This window comes from Girardinichthys multiradiatus, chromosome Y (genome assembly GCF_021462225.1).
Source record: "Girardinichthys multiradiatus isolate DD_20200921_A chromosome Y, DD_fGirMul_XY1, whole genome shotgun sequence".
Lineage (NCBI taxonomy): Eukaryota > Metazoa > Chordata > Actinopteri > Cyprinodontiformes > Goodeidae > Girardinichthys > Girardinichthys multiradiatus.
The window spans coordinates 23,512,623-23,533,780 of record NC_061818.1 but is presented as its reverse complement, the minus strand read 5'-3'; the positions used below and the strand labels follow the sequence as shown (position 1 = coordinate 23,533,780).

General features: G+C 39.7%; 1 protein-coding gene across 3 annotated transcripts in view; it reads left to right on the top strand.

Annotated features, from left to right (window-relative positions):
* Window positions 1–21,158, top strand: part of LOC124863744 (cAMP-dependent protein kinase type I-beta regulatory subunit) — a 105,396-nt gene that overhangs the window by 72,138 nt on the left and 12,100 nt on the right. For all 3 annotated transcript variants that reach the window (XM_047358208.1, XM_047358209.1, XM_047358210.1), the window contains 2 exons: window positions 7,123–7,183; window positions 13,211–13,332. In XM_047358208.1, coding sequence (XP_047214164.1) covers window positions 7,123–7,183; window positions 13,211–13,332 — 183 coding nt within the window. The remainder of the gene's footprint in view (window positions 1–7,122; window positions 7,184–13,210; window positions 13,333–21,158) is intronic.

Below are 21,158 nucleotides of genomic sequence, written 5' to 3'. Positions count from 1 at the left end.
TTCCTCCCACTTAGCTCCTTAAAACTCCTTAAACACTTACAGCACTCGCTTTCATTTACAGGTGCATGCACACACAGGAGCCTAGACTCCCATTTTAATATCTCCCTAGATCTCCCCTTAGATGAGAAAAGGGAAAAAAGTAAAAGAGGAGAGTGAGTGTGTGGGGCTGAATAGGAGAAAAAGGGTCAATTCTAATGCCTGTACATGCACTTCTCACTCCAGGAGCTTATCTGGTAGGAATGTCTAAATGTTTAAAGTGGAAACATTAGGTGCTCTGCCCTGGCTGTCACACTCACAATCATATTTTTTGTTCCGTTAGAATGACTAATTATTGCACATGTCTGAGTATATCTCTGTCAGAACCCTTGTCCAGCTAAACACTACCTCAGACGTTCCTAACACTTTATTTCAAATAAATTAGTCAGACACCAATTAACCTTCCTAATTCCCGTGTTTTTACTAAACTTTGCCATTGGCAGCAGTGAAATTTCAGTTTTCAGAGCTCGTGGATGTGGAAGAAGGGTTTTTTTTTTTGAGAAGGGGAATTTAAGCTCATTGTAAAGTTGGCAGAAATCTGCCTAGCACTCATGTCACCTCTTAAGCGCATAGTTAAAGTGACGGCCCAATCCGCCCTGGTAACCTTTCTTTGAGAGCATTCTCGCTCTCTGCAGCTCTCATTCCTTCGTTCTTTCCAGCAGCAGCAAGTAGAGGGGGTGGCGGGGTTGAAAATAGAATTCAATTACATGAACCTGTAGTTAATTATTGCTGTCAATGATTTGTAAAGCTGTTTTTATAAAGTGTGGTATTCTGGCAGTATCTTTGGCCAACACAATGAGCATTCTCTCTTTGTGTAAGAATATGTGTGTTTCCCAGTAAAAACTTACGCTGAGTCTCTGGATCCGCAGCTAGTTAGCGCTGAGGTTGAAAGGTGCATTGGCACTGTTGTTTGTTTGATTTTTTCACATCTGTTCCACTGTCCTCTTTGTCTTCATAATCTTCAAATTTTAAGATAAAGTGATATTTAACACTTAAAATGTCACTTATCCACTTGATTTCAAGCCAAACAAATAGAATGTAGAATTGTACAAACTTTTGCTTACATGATTTTTTCTATGTGCTGAAGTGTTCTAAGACTAAGCACTAAGCTGTTATTTAGTAAGACAAGTTAAGCTAATTTGAGTTCTAGGATAGGGTCCAGCCTAAAAACGATAAGAAGGGTACTGAAAATGGATTGATGGATGTTGGATAATATTCAAGTTAGGACACAACGTGGACAAAAACACAATCTTTTCATTAAGGCACAGTGAGAACACAAGGGACCCGAATGGTCTGATGATATCAATTGCTTTAATCTGATCCCTGCTATGACATTTCTACGAATAAAAACAGCATTTTTGACTTAAGATATCAATTTTACAGCATTCTTAAAATAAGCTAAAATAAAAGGAAATCTCATTCTTATTCCCAGATCCCAGTCATACATGTACACCACATATGCAAAAGGACTTGATGTTTCACAAAATGTGTTTTAGACCCACACAAGACCAATTTTGAGATACGCTAACATCCATGACAAATTAGAAACAGTGGAACTACCCCTTAACCACCCTTAATAATGTTTAAATAAACTTTTGAATATTTCCTAACTGTCGTTTGTTAATGTGCTCTAACAAAATAACAAAACCCATACCACCCTTTGTCTATGAGTGTGTGGAAACAGGTGAACGTTGCTAATGTGAATTTTAGTTGGCAACAAAACAGGAAAAGTGCACATAAACATGGTCGCATTAGCATAACTGAGCCCCAATTGATTCACAACCTGGCAAAGATCAGAAGTGTTCAGAATTAGTTTTGTTCATTTGCAAAATAACATCAGACTTTCTTGATTATGTAATGTGTGAAAAAAATCAGTGTATCACACAGAACTGGCTTCAACAAACGGTTGTATGTTTTACCTGATTACAGGATTTTGTTTACAAACAAAAAAGCTTATGCTAACAAACTAATCTGTTTTCTATTATTATGGTATTCCCTGCGAAGGGGACCACTGTCTCGGATTCGAACAGCAAACAGATGAGTACCCTGAATGAAACAACATAAGCAAACTGAAGTAAATAAAAATCAAATCACAGCTACAACAAAGTGTCTGACAGATGAAACACTGCAGTGCATATTTAAAACATGCTTCAAAATGAAATGCTGAAATGATGAAGGTCTTAATTGATAGAAATATGATTACAAGTGTTGTTCACTACAGAACAAAGGACATACAGTGTAGTAACTTCCATCCAAAAATTGGTCCAGCATGGACATATTTTAGGGATATTTGATGTTGGTCAGTGCTTTATTTAGCCAACAAAAATATCTTGAAAATTGAAAGTCAGACTTGGTGAGCCCTTTCACCAACCTCAGCCATCTTTCAACCATATGTGTAGATTTATGGATGTCTTGTATGTGGAAATCTTTTCACTATTCACTTTTCAACCACGTTGTCATATTGTTTAGACATACAGGTCCTTCTCAAAATATTAGCATATTGTGATAAAGTTCATTATTTTCCATAATGTCATGATGAAAATTTAACATTCATATATTTTAGATTCATTGCACACTAACTGAAATATTTCAGGTCTTTTATTGTCTTAATACGGATGATTTTGGCATACAGCTCATGAAAACCCAAAATTCCTATCTCACAAAATTAGCATATCATTAAAAGGGTCTCTAAACGAGCTATGAACCTAATCATCTGAATCAACAAGTTAACTCTAAACACCTGCAAAAGATTCCTGAGGCCTTTAAAACTCCCAGCCTGGTTCATCACTCAAAACCCCAATCATGGGTAAGACTGCCGACCTGACTGCTGTCCAGAAGGCCACTATTGACACCCTCAAGCAAGAGGGTAAGACACAGAAAGAAATTTCTGAACGAATAGGCCGTTCCCAGAGTGCTGTATCAAGGCACCTCAGTGGGAAGTCTGTGGGAAGGAAAAAGTGTGGCAGAAAACGCTGCACAACGAGAAGAGGTGACCGGACCCTGAGGAAGATTGTGGAGAAGGGCCGATTCCAGACCTTGGGGGACCTGCGGAAGCAGTGGACTGAGTCTGGAGTAGAAACATCCAGAGCCACCGTGCACAGGCGTGTGCAGGAAATGGGCTACAGGTGCCGCATTCCCCAGGTCAAGCCACTTTTGAACTAGAAACAGCGGCAGAAGCGCCTGACCTGGGCTACAGAGAAGCAGCACTGGACTGTTGCTCAGTGGTCCAAAGTACTTTTTTTGGATGAAAGCAAATTCTGCATGTCATTCGGAAATCAAGGTGCCAGAGTCTGGAGGAAGACTGGGGAGAAGAAAATGCCAGAAGTCCAGTGTCAAGTACCCACAGTCAGTGATGGTCTGGGGTGCCGTGTCAGCTGCTGGTGTTGGTCCATTGTGTTTTATCAAGGGCAGGGTCAATGCAGCTAGCTATCAGGAGATTTTGGAGCACTTCATGCTTCCATCTGCTGAAAAGCTTTATGGAGATGAAGATTTCATTTTTCAGCACGACCTGGCACCTGCTCACAGTGCCAAAACCACTGGTAAATGGTTTACTGACCATGGTATCACTGTGCTCAATTGGCCTGCCAACTCTCCTGACCTGAACCCCATAGAGAATCTGTGGGATATTGTGAAGAGAACGTTGAGAGACTCAAGACCCAACACTCTGGATGAGCTAAAGGCCGCTATCGAAGCATCCTGGGCCTCCATAAGACCTCAGCAGTGCCACAGGCTGATTGCCTCCATGCCACGCCGCATTGAAGCAGTCATTTCTGCAAAAGGATTCCTGACCAAGTATTGAGTGCATAACTGTACATGATTATTTGAAGGTTGACGTTTTTTGTATTAAAAACGCTTTTCTTTTATTGGTCGGATGAAATATGCTAATTTTGTGAGATAGGAATTTTGGGTTTTCATGAGCTGTATGCCAAAATCATCCGTATTAAGACAATAAAAGACCTGAAATGTTTCAGTTAGTGTGCAATGAATCTAAAATATATGAATGTTAAATTTTCATCATGACATTATGGAAAATAATGAACTTTATCACAATATGCTAATATTTTGAGAAGGACCTGTAAGCCTGCATGATGTTTTTTAAGTCTTATCAGTGAAACTTTACCTGGGAGCTGAAATAATTCACCCACATTTAAGCTAAATCTGTGTTCAAAAAAATTTATTTAAATAGGTTGTTCACAGAAAAGTAATCTAATAGAAAACACAGCAACATACAGTAAAACAGAAGTTATTAATTCATTCTAAACCTAGCTGGTTAGCAGTGCCATGGCTTTAAAGCTGTGGTTAGATTAATTTCTATGTTTGAGCAACATAGAGTCTCGCAGCAGAGTTCTAGTTCATCTTAATTGGCTTAAATGATGTTCTAGGGACAAAGCTTGTGCCTACATTTCTGATTTGGGGCTTCTGTGAGAATCCTAAATCAAATTGCTAAATTGATATTTAATAGCAGAGACGGCGCTGTCTCTTGCAATAGTTGAGACTTTAACCATTTGTTAGAAAAAAGACAACTTAACTGCTGAATTATCTGATCTAATGGAAAAATGTATAACAAAAACGAGGCAGACCCTTGAACGAAACCCTGAGGAACTCCTCATGACAGGTCTGTTGATTTGGAAATGATGTAGTTATGTAAGATTAAAGGTGACTACTACTAGGGATGCACGATATATGGGCATTGACATCTGTATCGGCTGAAGTTTTGAGCATATTAGGCTATTTAACATATCGGGATATTAATAATATTTAATACCATCTTGTTGCTGTTTGTGTATGCGTGTACATGACGTAACAGTTATAGTGATGCAGTGCAGGACTGTAGTGTGTTTAACTGAAACAAAGAAGTAATGTCAGTGGTGTGGTTGTTTTTTCACTGTGTTGAAAGGATAGTGAGATATATATGATATACAATATCGGTAATTATTGATTTTCGGCCGTAACAGCTATATTAATATTGGATATTGATATCGGCCTCAATTTTTATATCGGTGCATCTCTAACTATTACTTTTCAATAAAAAAGAAAAATTATCTGGAAATTGTTACAAACAAAAAGGTAATGATTTGGAAAAATACTGTACACTGTTTGTACATTGGATACAAGGGAGGGAGGGGAGGCTACAGATTTATTAAATAAAGTTTGGTAGATCGTACTCTATGCTTAAAAGTAAAGTGAATTTCATATAATTAGATTTATCATAATAATTGTGGCGTTATCAACAATAAGCATGTTGATAAATAGTAAATGTAATATGTCATTGATGTTGTAAAGCAAAACCAAGGCGCCCTTCAAACTCTATCACACCCACACATCCCACCACTTTCCTTATTCAAGAGTTGAGCAAACAATGTAATACCAGTCCTTGTAGTAAACACACTCTCCCCATTGTGTTCCCATCAGTCATACAACACCAGCGTTGTTGTGTCATCTTGGTATTTACACAGACACAATTACATCCAGAGCCGTAATCAAACTAACAGGCCAGCGTCAACAAATAGAACACGAGGCGAAAGGAAACAAGGGCAAATTATACCAAGAAACAAGGAGCGATGAAGGTTGAGGGAGCGGAGGTGTCTCATATTGGACAGACATGAAGGTGATAGAGATGGGGCTTAAGATACAGTTGGTTTAGTGTGGCTGCGCTCCACACCTCAAGCCTTTGGTGATTCCACCTCAAAGACACCAAACAGACCAAAAGGCTGGCTCATCTTTAACCACATGAATGGCAAAGACATTAGGTCGAAGAGAAGTAGGACATTTTTACACATAGTCGTGTGCTGAAGCCCTCCCACGTAGACAAGACGGATTAGGGTAGATGCCAATAAAGATGGTTGCAAGAAAGTATTATATTCAGTAGTGTCATATTTTTATTTGGTAACCTTTGGAAATGCAGATCCTACATTACTGACATTACTTGGGCCCACTCTGTTGTTCCTACTGCAGTCACATAAATCAAACCTACTGTATATGTTTTATGTTTGCATGGCAAGCATTTAAAATCTTTAAGCATTGCAAAAAGGCTATAAACACTGGAGTGCTGACTGGTGTGGGTTTCAATGTGCATGTGAAAGTTTAAGAGTCGCGCACATGTTCACGTAATGCTAAAAATTTTGTCCCTGCTCAGATAGCAGCAGAACATAAGTGGCAGAACTAAAAACAGACTTGCCTGCACACACTCAAATCATTTATCCAGGAGGGAGGCAGAGCAGTCTAGAATTCCTTTAATCAAGTTGTTTACAATCCTCAGTTTGACGTTGACTCACTTGAGAAGATTTTCTCCCCTTTAAAGAGAAAATGTGAAATTAAATGAAATTAGAGGCAGCAGCGAGACTAAAGCACTTGTGCTGATGACACCCCAGCCTCAATACATATATCACTTCTATATGCAAAAAGGAAGAAACGGGGGGGAGGACGAGGTGGAAGATCATCTGCCCTCACTAGAGTTTTTTATTTTGCTTTCTTAATGCTCCTGCTCTCCCTGAGTGGCTCTGTGCAGTGAAGTAGAAACACAGTTGAGGAAGGGGTCTCTGGGTCTGGATTTGTCACGAACCACCTGATTTTCACGGCAAAGCCAGGGAGGGGGAAAGTCCCCTGCCTGATGGGTGGGGCAGGCCACACACACAGACACACACACATGCAATAATCTTTACCTCATATCTCATGCAAACCTCCTTAAGCATGACCCCATGAACTACAATGTGTTAATCTTAAATAACCTTGAATTGTAGTTTGTTTCTTATGGGCACTAGACGTCTCTTACTCTGTGACTGATAGCATTTGGAAATGTTCACCAAGATACAGAAAACTAGTAACCATTCAAATAATTTTAGATTTTAACAACTCATTTCAAATTTTGCTGACTCTTACTTTTGCTAATCCTTCAGTGATAAAAGTGGGAGAAGAAAAATTAAAGCATTGCAAAATAAATCAAAATGTACCTTTTGAAACCGAGCCACTCCAAGAATGACTGCAGTATTTAGCAGAATAATGAAGCAATTATTTGAAACTGCTGCGCTACCAGTTGATTTAGGACTGTATCAATCAGTGAATGGGTTTTTTGTGTTTATCTTGCAGGGTAGCACTCTGAGAAAGAGAAAGATGTACGAAGAGTTCCTAAGTAAGGTCTCCATACTTGGTAAGTGTATTCATCAGATGGTAACATCCAAAAATGACGCAGTATGTTTTAAAGATATTCATAACCCTTAAATTTTTCACATTTTCTTCACAAACTACAATTTATATTGATGGGATTTTTAGGTCATAGATAATTTCTGAAATTTCTTCTACGAATAAAATTCAGAAAAATCTGGGGTACATTTCTATTTAGCCCCCTTAATCTCCTACTACAAAATAAAATCCAGCACAACCAACTTCCTTTAGAAGTCATCACATTTAAGTACTAATTTGAGTACTACTACCTGTAAATAAAACAGTTGTGTGAAAACCTCAAGAAGTGTTTTTAGAGAACATTTGTGAACTTGATCTGGTCTGAGTCAGGCATCACTTGCTTGTCTCCAGCTGGTCCAACATGCTGCTGCTCGACTGCTAACTGGTACAAAAAAACACAAGCACATTAGCCCAGTTTTAGCGTCACTTTACTCGCTTCTAGGGATGGGTACTCTTCACATGTACTCAATGGTACCAGTTTTCGGTACTTTTGTGTGTGTTTATGTGGTAATAAATGTTATTTTGTGTTATAATAAAATCTCAAAAACAATTAAATTTAGCATATTTATTTCTCAATATATAAACTTTAATGAATATATCAAAACAACATCCAGCTGTTTAACATCTGTAACATCTAACTTGTTTCAAAAATTTCTTCAACAGGAAATCCCTTAACTGACTACGCAGTGTAATGCACAAATAAAACCCAGCCATGTTGCTGGCTGCAGACGATGAGTCCCTAACGGATGCAGGCGTATTAACGGTGCTGAATGCAGGAATTGTAGCTGTACAGGTCCTTCTCAAAATATTAGCATATTGTGATAAAGTTCATTATTTTCCATAATGTCATGATGAAAATTTAACATTCATATATTTTAGATTCATTGCACACTAACTGAAATATTTCAGGTCTTTTATTGTCTTAATACGGATGATTGTGGCATACAGCTCATGAAAACTCAAAATTCCTATCTCACAAAATTAGCATATTTCATCCGACCAATAAAAGAAGTGTTTTTAATACAAAAAACATCAACTTTCAAATAATCATGTACAGTTATGCACTCAATACTTGGTCGGGAATCCTTTTGCAGAAATGACTGCTTCAATGCGGCGTGGCATGGAGGCAATCAGCTTGTGGCACTGCTGAGGTCTTATGGAGGCCCAGGATGCTTCGATAGCGGCCTTTAGCTCATCCAGAGTGTTGGGTCTTGAGTCTCTCAACGTTCTCTTCACAATATCCCACAGATTCTCTATTGGGTTCAGGTCAGGAGAGTTGGCAGGCCAATTGAGCACAGTGATACCATAGTCAGTAAACCATTTACCAGTGGTTTTGGCACTGTGAGCAGGTGCCAGGTCGTGCTGAAAAATGAAATCTTCATCTCCATAAAGCTTTTCAGCAGATGGAAGCATGAAGTGCTCCAAAATCTCCTGATAGCTAGCTGCATTGACCCTGCCCTTGATAAAACACAGTGGACCAACACCAGCAGCTGACACGGCACCCCAGACCATCACTGACTGTGGGTACTTGACACTGGACTTCTGGCATTTTGGCATTTCCTTCTCCCCAGTCTTCTTCCAGACTCTGGCACCTTGATTTCCGAATGACATGCAGAATTTGCTTTAATCCGAAAAAGTACTTTGGACCACTGAGCAACAGTCCAGTGCTGCTTCTCTGTAGCCCAGGTCAGGCGCTTCTGCCGCTGTTTCTGGTTCAAAAGTGGCTTGACCTGGGGAATGCGGCACCTGTAGCCCATTTCCTGCACACGCCTGTGCACGGTGGCTCTGGATGTTTCTACTCCAGACTCAGTCCACTGCTTCCGCAGGTCCCCCAAGGTCTGGAATCTTCCTCAGGGTCCGGTCACCTCTTCTCGTTGTGCAGCGTTTTCTGCCACACTTTTTCCTTCCCACAGACTTCCCACTGAGGTGCCTTGATACAGCACTCTGGGAACAGCCTATTCGTTCAGAAATTTCTTTCTGTGTCTTACCCTCTTGCTTGAGGGTGTCAATAGTGGCCTTCTGGACAGCAGTCAGGTCGGCAGTCTTACCTATGATTGGGGTTTTGAGTGATGAACCAGGCTGGGAGTTTTAAAGGCCTCAGGAATCTTTTGCAGGTGTTTAGAGTTAACTCGTTGATTCAGATGATTAGGTTCATAGCTCGTTTAGAGACCCTTTTAATGATATGCTAATTTTGTGAGATAGGAATTTTGGGTTTTCATGAGCTGTATGCCAAAATCATCCGTATTAAGACAATAAAAGACCTGAAATATTTCAGTTAGTGTGCAATGAATCTAAAATATATGAATGTTAAATTTTCATCATGACATTATGGAAAATAATGAACTTTATCACAATATGCTAATATTTTGAGAAGGACCTGTATATCTGAGGCTGATGAAAATTGCTCTTCAGCCTTGAGAAAAATCTTGTGCTTAAAACAAATGCTTCCTCAGATTAGAAGTATTCCCTCCGCTGGCCCTGCACTTCGCGTCACGAATATTGCAGCGAGCGTAATCTGCACTGCATTTTGAAAGTGGAGCCATACTTTCGAGAGTTTTCTACATATCACGCATGCTTTGTTGATGGCACCAGTGGCTACTGATGTCATTACGCTCTTGTGCGTGCAATGCTGTGTTCTTTTCTGACATAGAAAATCGCCCACTCTTCCTCTCACTCAGTGTCACAATGATGCGTTTAGCTACCGAAACATGGTACCTTTTGATTTTACGTGAATCGGTACTTGGTAGTACTGAGTGAATTGGCCCTGTTCCTATAAAAGTACCGAATTTGGTACCTATCCCTGCTGGTTTCCTGTTTGTTTCAGAGATCATTTTAAAATTGCCGTCATGCCCCACAGTATTTGTCTGATCTGCTTCAGTCCTATGCTCCCTCGTGTTATCTCAAAAAGGAAACTTGGAAGTGCTCATGTTTTCTCAGTCAATATCCCTAAACTGTGCAATACATTTTTATTGTTTGTTTTTATCACCTTTTTTCAGGTTTCATGCCTTACTTTTTATTTTATATCTGTGTACAGCACTTTAATTAACTGTGTTGTTTTAAAGCTCTATGCAGATAAAGTTGGATGAGATTAGATTGAACACAAAACATTTTATAGACGAAGAAACAAACAAGAGACACTTTTCAGATTTTTATTGCAAAAATAAAAGAGGAAACTTTATGGTCACTGGTCTATCACATAAAATCCCTTAAAATTCATTGAAGTTTGTGGTTTTAATTGGAAAAAGTGTAAGTAAAAATTTACATTCAGAAAACCTTTGTTTCTTCTACTTCAATGAATACAGTTGAATAATGGGTGCTTTTGGCACTTGTAATAATACCTGCAGTATAAGTTGATTTTAAAAGGATCAGAATTAACATATATTATAGATTATCCCACATAAACACAGGCATACGCTGTCACACGGTGCCCGTAGCAGAGTAAGGTCTGTGTTTGCAGTCTTAATCTACTCACACTTTTCACCCTTAAGCCCGCCACGCTCTGTAATGTCTCTGTGTGGACAATTAAAGTATGGGGGGTTAGGATAAGCCTCTCTTTCCTTCTGGAATTTGGATAACAGCCAGCCTACACAGGCCACTGGATTTAAAGGGAAGGCAAATGAGATTCATTCAGACTTTCGAATTGAGTTGCAATTGGAAGTGACGTCTCATCCCTTTCCACTTGATCGTGTGTGTGTGGTGTAAAGAGTAAGACTGTGCCCCCTGTACAGAGTTATTAGCTGGGTGAATAAACACATACACTCAATTCAGGACTTAGGAGATTGTCTCTCTGAAGTCGGCTCTCTTTTTATTCGTCTCCCTTTTTGACAACTTTGTTGAGGCTTGAATTAAAGAACCCGCCTCCCTCGTCGAAGTGGAATACCGCTTTTCAGTCCCCTCTTTCCGCCGCTTTGCTACTCTGCTCACCCTCCGTCAAAGGCAGGAGGGGCAGGGGCCGGGAGTGGTTTTGTTTGTCTTTGATTTCAGCGATAGCCAAGAAATTGGGTGCAAGGCCTTGATGTTTTGGTGAGAAGTGAGAAATAACAAATGTTTGTCACACTCGCACTTAAACAGGTTTCAACATCCCAGCGCTAAGTTCCCTGGATGTTTACAGCGAGGCGATCCAAGTGGGCGCAGGCTCCCTGAAGCGTAAACTGTAGCTCCTATAGTCAAGACATCTCTGTATTGTGTTACTTGCCTTGCCGTTAAGGACCACCTCTCTACTGGACCTGCTGCCTTTTAGTTTGCAGCCAGACAGAAGACATCCATTTGGGTCCGGCAGACAGCATGGCCCCACCAGAGAGGACATTGGACACCTCCAAACCACCAGGCTGATCCTAGTTAATCCTAAATGCATACACGGTTTTACACACAGTTAAATAGACACAACAGGATCAGTTAGTGAGCACGTCAGGAGACAATGCTTCCAAACAAAGAGATCCCGCTGCAGTTTTACACCTCTAACTTACATCTTAGTCACATAAAAACAGGGAATCATCTTTTCATCTAGACAAAGCTGAGGATGAGGAGTGTTTTCGCTGCAGATAAGTCACATTCCTCATGCAGATGGATAAGACTGGGGAAGATTAGCCCGCACTGATCTGCTGAAGTGTGAAAGAAGGATGAGATCATCTGGTCAAACATCTGTGTGGAGATACGCAGTTGTTAGTGGGCGATCCTTCTTCCTTAAACATCAAATTTTGCATGGCTTTAACCTCTTTTGGTTGAAGCATTTCTTTTCCAGGATTTGAAACTATCCGTTTCGGTTTCTGTGAAATAACCAATAGCTTCTAGGAATATCTCGGGCTAACCACGCCAATGTCTCTGTGGTTGGATAGTTGGAAAGACCAACCAGCTGCATCTGAAACATCTCCCAAAAACTGAAAGAAGATTTTAATACAAGTTTAAGTGGATTTCTTTTTCAGGCTTAATTCAGTAAATATTAAATCCTGCTCAGGAAATATTTAATTATAATAAGCCACCATCATTAAACTACTGGATGTAAAAGCAACTAAATAGACCTGAAGTTTTATTTAATTAGCGTAATTTTATCATAGCTTGCTTTAGATAACAAATTTACAAGGATTTTCCTATATTTCGGTCCGTCCTGCATCTCTGTCTAATAAAGAAAAGCATCCCCTCAGCATGATGGTGTCACCACCATGTGTCATTGTGCTGATGCTGTGATTAGGCATGGTGACCAAAAGATAAAATGTTTGGTCTCATCTGACCAGAGAACTTTCTGACATCCATGCGATACAAATTCTGTTTTCTTGTAATATATTTGTCCTTTTGGATGGAACTGCACTGCCCTCAACTGCTATAGACTGTGGTGACTTGCAACCTAAAACTCAGCGAGGACACTGTGATAATCAATATTTAACAATAATACTGCAATGTGATGTTTTCCCAATATTATGCAGCCATATAACATTCGGAATATTTGCAGTCCATATGTGGCTTTTTTGAAACTTTAAACAGCACTTTTTCAATCTTTGTTTTCCACAATTGCTTTCTCCAAGCTAAATTTGTGGATCTTACCACAAATGGATGTGTGGTTTTCTGATTTTATTAGTTCAAACGTTGGTGTATCACATACAATTCTAGTAAAGTTTATGGCTGTAACATGACAAAATAAGAAAATGTTCACCGGGTTTGAATACTTTTATTGTATTTAGCAGGCTATCTCTCATAGTGTCAAAGATACCTTTTGGGGATAAACTATATCTCTGTCACTACAAGCCAGCGTAAGCAGAACACATTTAGGGTTCAATTTTAAGGTGTTTAAGCTCCCTGGGACTCCATGAAATGAAGGAGTAGTAAAAGGATCTGAATTGAAATGGTTCTTGATGAATAACCGGATTAGCCTGGAATGGGATTTATCTCAACCACCTCCCTGGAGAACCATGAGACAGCCTGTGTTAACATGAAAAATATACTGTATATATATGAGTTTGTGCAATTCACTATTTTACAGTTTAATATCCTTCATTTACAGAGTCTTTGGATAAGTGGGAGCGCTTGACTGTGGCTGATGCTCTGGAGCCTGTTCAGTTTGAGGATGGGGAGAAGATTGTGGTGCAGGGAGAGCCTGGAGACGACTTCTTCATCATTACAGAGGTAAGATTGATCATGTAATGCCAGTATGTTGGCTAATTTCCATGTGTTGTCACATTTCCTTTAATGTGTAATCAGCTGGGCTGATGCTCATGTCATCAAGCCAAAGCTGTGGAGGGGCCTTTGCTGACCTCAGAACTGATTTTAGTTTATTGCCACAAGCAGACAAATTACCTGCCACACCCCTCAACCACAATTTCTGTCCAAAGTCCGCCCCCCCTTACACTGCTGGCCTTGTGGAAAAGGGGCCCCTGGCACGGCTTCATAGAGGGCCCCCTGCCTGTCATCCTAACACACTTTTAATTAACTCCATACTTATATAGCTTTCACCAGGGTCAGGCCAGGAGGATTCTGTCTGGAGGGCTGATGAAGGGAAACCCGGCTGCTGTTCTCTTGTCCCACGTCAATTAACGTCTGCGTCCGTCAGGATTTCTTCTTAGCATTCCTCTGATTACAGTGTGTAAAATTAGGGAGTGGAAATACAGCAGCTTATAAAAGTATTCATACCCTTTGAACCTTTCCACATATTGTTACAACCACAAACAAATTTATGTTTGTGTTACAACCATAAACATAAATATATTTTATTGGAATTTTATGAGACCAACACAAAGTGGTATACAATTGTGAAGTGGAAAGAAAATTATACATGATTTAAACATTTTTTTTACAAATAAAAACTGAGAAGTGCGGTGTGCAAAGGTATTCAGTTCCCTTTACTCTGAGTGCAACAATTGCCTTCAGAAGTTGCCTGATGATTGCTAATGACTAAATAGAGTCCACCTGTGTGTAATCTAATCTCAGTACAAATATAGCTGCTCTGTGACGGCCTCAGAGGTTGGATAAGAGAATATTGCGGAGCAAACAGCATCATGAAGTCCAAGGAACACACCAGACAGGTCAGGGATAAAGTTAACATGAATATGTTTTGTTTTAAACCATTCCATAGTAGCCCTGGCTTTATGTTTAGGGTTGTTGTCCTGCTGGAAGGTGAACCTCCGCCCCAGTCTCAAGTAGAGCTGAAACAACTAATCGATTTAATCGATTAAAATCGATTATTAAAATGGTTGTCAACTAATTTAGTCATCGATTAGTTGCTTTGAAATCACGTCTTGCCGTATGCGGCCTATTTTTTAACACAATCTGTTACATTTGTGGCCAATGTGTGGCAGTAATGAGCCACCGAACGCTGGTTAGAGAAGAAGAAATCAGCTAATAGTTTGCCTTGTTTTGCATGATGTTCCACACGCATGGATCTATACGCGGCACAAACACATTTGCACTAAGCTAGATGGCTGACCACGAAAAGTTACGAAAGAAAACGGGGACAAACGAGAAAACAGAAGAAAAAACACGAACAAAGAACTCAAAAGTATGGGAGCACTTCACCCTAGATGCAGTAAAAAGATGAGTGACCTCCAAGATATGCAAAAACGGTCTGGCATGGCACGGAAGCACGACTTCTCTACATGAACATCTGAGACGAAAGCATGTCGGAGTTGAATACCGGTATTCTACCCCATTTTTGTATTTTATGTCTAAAAATGAACATATTTTACACTGTTGAGCTCATTTGTTTTTTCCTAAACTGAGTTCAATAAATTGCTGTGAACTGCACAATTCTCTTGTGTTTTCCTTTATCGTAATAAAAATGTGTTCTTAATATTTGGGGAAATAAAGGCTAATACAAATTTATAATAAAAACCGATTAATCGTAAAAATAATCGACAGATTAGTCGATTATCAAAATCGTTAGTTGCAGCCCTAGTCTCAAGTCTTTTGCAGACTCCCAACAGGTTTTCTTCCAATCCTTGGTAGGTTTACAGTTATGCTATACCCTTTCCATCTTTGGATAATGGATTGAACAGTGCTCTGTGAGATGTTTAAAGCTTGAGAAATCTTTTTATAGCCTAAGCCTGCTTTAAACCTGTCCACAACTATATCTCTTACCTGTCTGGTGTGTTCCTTGGACTTCATGATGCAGTTTGCTCCCCAATATTCTCTTAACCAACCTCTGAGGCCGTCACAGAGCAGCTGTATTTGTACTGAGATTGGATTACACACAGGTGGACTCTATTTAGTCATTAGCAATCATCAGGCAACTTCTGAAGGCAATTGGTTGCACTCAGAGTAAATGGTGCTGATTACTTTTGCACACCACACTTTTCAGTTTTTTATTTGTAAAAAATTTTTTAAATCATTTATAATTTTCTTTCCACTTCACAATTGTATACCACTTTGTGTTGGTCTTTCACATAAAATCCCATTAAATATTTTTATGTTTGTGGTTGTAATGTGACAATATGTGGAAAAGTTCAAAGGGTATGAATACTTTTACAAGCCACTGTATATGATGGAGGTTGAATAATGTGTCAGTTTTAATCCCTGAGTTTGATTCTTTTTCTTTACCTGTACCCTTTCTACACAACACTCCTACATCTCTTTCATTCATCTTTTCACTCTCATCGCTATGCCTTCCTTTAACCCTAATGTATCTAGACCAGGGTGGGCAAATAATTTTTCCAAAGAGCCACATGTGTAACAATGATTATTGTCTGAACTGAATAAACTAATTATTCTCCATATGTTTAGTGTAAAAAAATTGGCTTTAATATAGAAATACTGTTGAGTAGGACTGCATGATATTAGAAAATTGGACTGTGATATTATTGCTTCCAACACCCATTTTGACCTTTAGCAATATGGGCACGGCCCTCTCAGACGTGAGCATCTGCTACAGTGGGACTCCATCCAAAAGCTTGAGAGAAATACTGCAGTTCACACAGTGCGGTGCAATATTATTGATGATAATAAAGTAATGTGGAAAAAAATAAGAAACCTTATTAAATATTCAGTTCTTTCAAAACAAATATTTACTTCTCAATGTGTAATCTTGTTGTTTATTTGTCTCTTGGAAAGAAATAGATTTTATTTAGAATAACTCCATAAATCATCTTTGTTTTACTAGTTAAACAAAATATATATACAATTAGAACTGCAAGCAGTTATGATCTGAAGGCATTTTCAGATCATAACTGAAAATGCCTTCAGATCAATGACTATTGCCCTGTCGCACTCACTTACATCACAGAACATATCCTGAAGGTTTGGGCTCTCTAGGTACCATGAGTGATTTTTGGGGAATTTCTTTATAAGTGAAGGGTCGGAGGTAAGTTTTTGCACATAAGCCACACCCACTTTGCCCAATCATTACCATATTGATAACATATTCTCTAGGTGGTATCCTGAAGAAATGTACCAAATTTTATCAAAATCCATTCAGCCATTTTGGCTATATAAATTTATCTTGCTTATAGCGACCCCTAGGCTTAGATCCCTCTGAAAATGAGTACATACGTACAGTTTGACCTTATGCACTACTGGTATGAAAATTATTTGTACATCTTAATCTATTTTCAAGTTGGGCCAAAAAAACTTGATTGCATATAATTCGGAAACCAAAAAATAATTTTGAAATCCGTTCCATATCGTCTTGTCGACTATGTCTGCAGTCTTACCAGGCCCAGTTTCGCTTTGATTGGCCTTGCCCCTAAGGAGGAGTTAATGAAAATAGGTTTCGCATATTACGCAACATTGTTGCTAATTAGCATAACTATGATTTTTTTTCAAAACTCACATGATTAAGAATGAATCAAAGAACATCCAGGAATTGAGATTTAGTCTCTGCAAGCAACAGTTTCAGAGATAATCACAGAAACGCATTTTACGTTGTAACAACGCCATCTAGTGGTGAAACCTACAATTTTTTTTCATGTACCTAGGTAGCACAATTCTGCAAATGATCTGTAATTTCCCCCAAAAAATCTTTCAAATTCACTGAGTTCATAGGTCAAATGTGAGATATCATATAAGCCACGCCCACTTTTTAATCATATTAAAAGTATGTCCTGAGGTCAAGGTCTTGAGCATATGGACCAAGTTGCGTGTCAATCCATCAATCTGTTATGCAGATATAAACTTCTGGTGCCTATAGCGCCCCCTATTATTTAATGTGTATCAAACTCAATGTATAGGCACAATATCTCATTCTCTATCAGGTTCTCCAATCTTGTTTGGAAATCATTAAATATGGCAGAGATATAGTCAATTAACTTTTGTGCTAGTACACAAATAAAGTTTGTCCGCATGTACAGTACAGACCAAAGGTTTGGACACACCTTCTCATTCAAAGAGTTGTCTTTATTTTCATGACTATGAATATTGTAGCTTCACACTGAAGGCATCAAAACTATGAATTAACACATGTGGAATTATATATTGAACAAAAAAGTGTGAAACAACTGAAAATATGTCTTATATTCTAGGTTCTTCAAAGTAGCCACCTTTTTCTTTGATTACTGCTCCGCACACTCTTGGCATTCTGTTGATGAGCTTCAAGAAGTAGTCACCTGAAATGGTTTTCCAACAGTCTTGAAGGAGTTCCCAGAGATGCTTAGCACTTGTTGGCCCTTTTGCCTTCACTTTGCGGTCCAGCTCAACCCAAACCATCTTGATTGGGTTCAGGTCCGGTGACTGTGGAGGCCAGGTCATCTGGCGCAGCACCCCATCACTCTCCTTCTTGGTCAAATAGCCCTTACACAGCCTGGAGGTGTGTTTGGGGTCATTGTCCTGTTGAAAAATAAATGATGGTCCAACTAAACGCAAACCGGATGGAATAGCATGCCGCTGCAAGATGCTGTGGTAGCCATGCTGGTTCAGTATGCCTTCAATTTTGAATAAATCCCCAACAGTGTCACCAGCAAAGCACCCCCGCACCATCACACCTCCTCCTCCATGCTTCATGGTGGGAACCAGGCATGTAGAGTCCATCCGTTCACCTCTTCTGCGCCGCACAAAGACACGGTGGTTGGAACCAAAGATCTCAAACTAGACTCATCAGACCAAAGCACAGATTTCCACTGGTCTAATGTCCATTTCTTGTGTTCTTTAGCCCAAACAAGTCTCTTCTGCTTGTTGCCTGTCCTCAGCAGTGGTTTCCTAGCAGCTATTTTACCATGAAGGCCTGATTCACACAGTCTCCTCTTAACAGTTGTTCTAGAGATGTGTCTGCTGCTAGAACTCTGTGTGGCATTGACCTGTTCTCTAATCTGAGCTGCTGTTAACCTGCGATTTCTGAGGCTGGTGACTCGGATAAACTTATCATCCGCAGCAGCGGTGACTCTTGGTCTTCCTTTCCTTGGTCTTCACTTTCAAAGTTTTCCCAATTGTTCGGACTGACTGACCTTCGTTTCTTAAAGTAATGACGGCCACTCGTTTTTCTTTACTTAGCTTCTTTTTCTTGCCATAATACAAATTCTAACAGTTTATTCAGTAGGACTATCAGCTGTGTACTGTATCCACCTCCTGCACAACACAACTGATGGTCCCAACCCCATTTATAAGGCTTGAAATCCCACTTATTAAACCTGACAGGGCACACCGGTGAAGTGAAAACCATTTCAGGTGACTACCTCTTGAAGCTCATCAACAGAATGCCAAGAGTGTGAGGAGCAGTAATCAAAGAAAAAGGTGGCTACTTTGAAGAACCTAGAATATAAGACATATTTTCAGTTGTTTCACACTTTTTTGTTCAGTATATAATTCCACATGTGTTAATTCATAGTTTTGATGCCTTCAGTGTGAAGCTACAATATTCATAGTCATGAAAATAAAGACAACTCTTTAAATGAGAAGGTGTGTCCAAACTTTTGGTCTGTACTGTAGCTTTAACAACTTTCGAACATTTGACAAAGATTTTTATACCATTGTGTCCCGCTAACTCTGTAAATGGTATGTACAAAGTTTTATCTTGATTGAGCTCAAAATGTAGGAGGAGTTGTGGAAAATAGATTTTGCCTTTGTCGTGACGTAGCAAAAAATCTAGTAAGGCAGAAGTGGGCGTGGCCAATTACAAAGTGATGCAGAATCATCCAAGGAACAAGGTGATATAAAACTTTGGAGTGTGGGACTTACGGTTTGGAAGTTATTATCCCAAACGCGTTGTCATACGTACAGTGTCTTGCGAAAGTATTCGGTCCCCTTGAACTTTTCAACCTCTTGCCACATTTCAGGCTTCAAACATAAAGATATAAAATTCTAATTTTTTGTGAAGAATTAACAACAAGTGGGACACAATTGTGAAGTGGAATTAAATTTATTGGATGTGTCAAACTTTTTTAACAAATAAAAAACTGAAAAGTGTGGCGTGCAATACTATTCGGCCCCTTTACTTTCAGTGCAGCAAACTCACTCCAGAAGTTCAGTGAGGATCTCTGAATGATCCAATGTTGTCCCAAATGACTGATGATGATAAATAGAATCCACCTGTGTGTAATCAAGTCTCCGTATAAATGCACCTGCTCTGTGATAGTCTCAGGGTTCTGTTCAAAGTGCAGAGAGCATCATGAAGACCAAGGAAAACACCAGGCAGGTCCGAGATACTGTTGTGGAGACGTTTAAAGCCGGATTTGGATACAAAAAGATTTTCCAAGCTTTAAACAACCCAAGGAGCACTGTGCAAGTAATCATATTGAAATGGAAGGAGTATCAGACCACTGCAAATCTACCAAGACCTGGCCGTCCCTCTAAACTCTCATCTCGAACAAGGAGAAGACTGATCAGAGATGCAGCCAAGAGGCCCATGATCACTCTGGATGAACTGCAGAGATCTACAGCTGAGGTGGGAGAGTCTGTCCATAGGACAACAATCGGTCGTACACTGCACAAATCTGGCCTTTATGGTAGAGTGGCAAGAAGAAAGCAATTTCTCAAAGATATCCATAAAAAGTCTCGTTTAAAGTTTGCCACAAGCCACCTGGGAGACGCACCAAACATGTGGACGAAGGTGCTCTGGTCAGATGGAACCAAAATCAAACTGTTTGGCCACAATGCAAAACGATATGTTTGGCGTAAAAGCAACACAGCTCATAACCCTGAACACACCATCCCCACTGTCAAACATGGTGGTGGCAGCATCATGGTTTGGGCCTGCTTTTCATCAGCAGGAACAGGGAAGATGGTCAAAATTGATGGGAAGATGGATGGAGCCAAATACAGGACCATTCTGGAAGAAAGCCTGTTGGAGTCTGCAAGAGACCTGAGACTGGGACGGAGATTTATCTTCCAACAAGACAATGATCCAAAACATGAAGCCAAATCTACAATGTAATGGTTCACAAATAAACGAATCCAGGTGTTGGAATGGCCAAGTCAAAGTTCAGACCTGAATCCAATCGAGAATCTGTGGAAAGAGCTGAAGACTGCTGTTCACGAACGCTCTCCATCCAACCTCACTGAGGTCGAGCTGTTTTGCAAGGAAGAATGGGCAAGAATTTCAGTCTCTCAATGTGCAAAACTGATAGAGACTTACCCCAAGCGACTTGCAGCTGTAATTGCAGCAAAGGGTGGCGCTACAAAGTATTAACGCAAGGGGGCCTAATAATATTGCACGCCCCACTTTTCAGTTTTTTATTTGTTAAAAACGTTTGACACATCCAATAAATTTCATTCCACTTCACGATTGTGTCCCACTTGTTGTTGATTCTTCACAAAATTAGAATTTTATGTCTTTATGTTTGAAGCCTGAAATGTGGCAAGAGGTTGAAAAGTTCAAGGGGGCCGAATACTTTCGCAAGGCACTGTAATATCATCCCCTAGTTGTTAGGTGGTTCTTTTCAGCATTTTCTGGTTCTTGCGCCCAACGACTTTTAACGGAGAATAATAATACTAATAATAATGAAAAAACTAAGCAAAAACAATAGGGTTCCCTGCTCCGCTGAGAGCAGGCGAACGGCCATGCCTTGCATGGCCTGCGCCCGCACCCGCGGGCT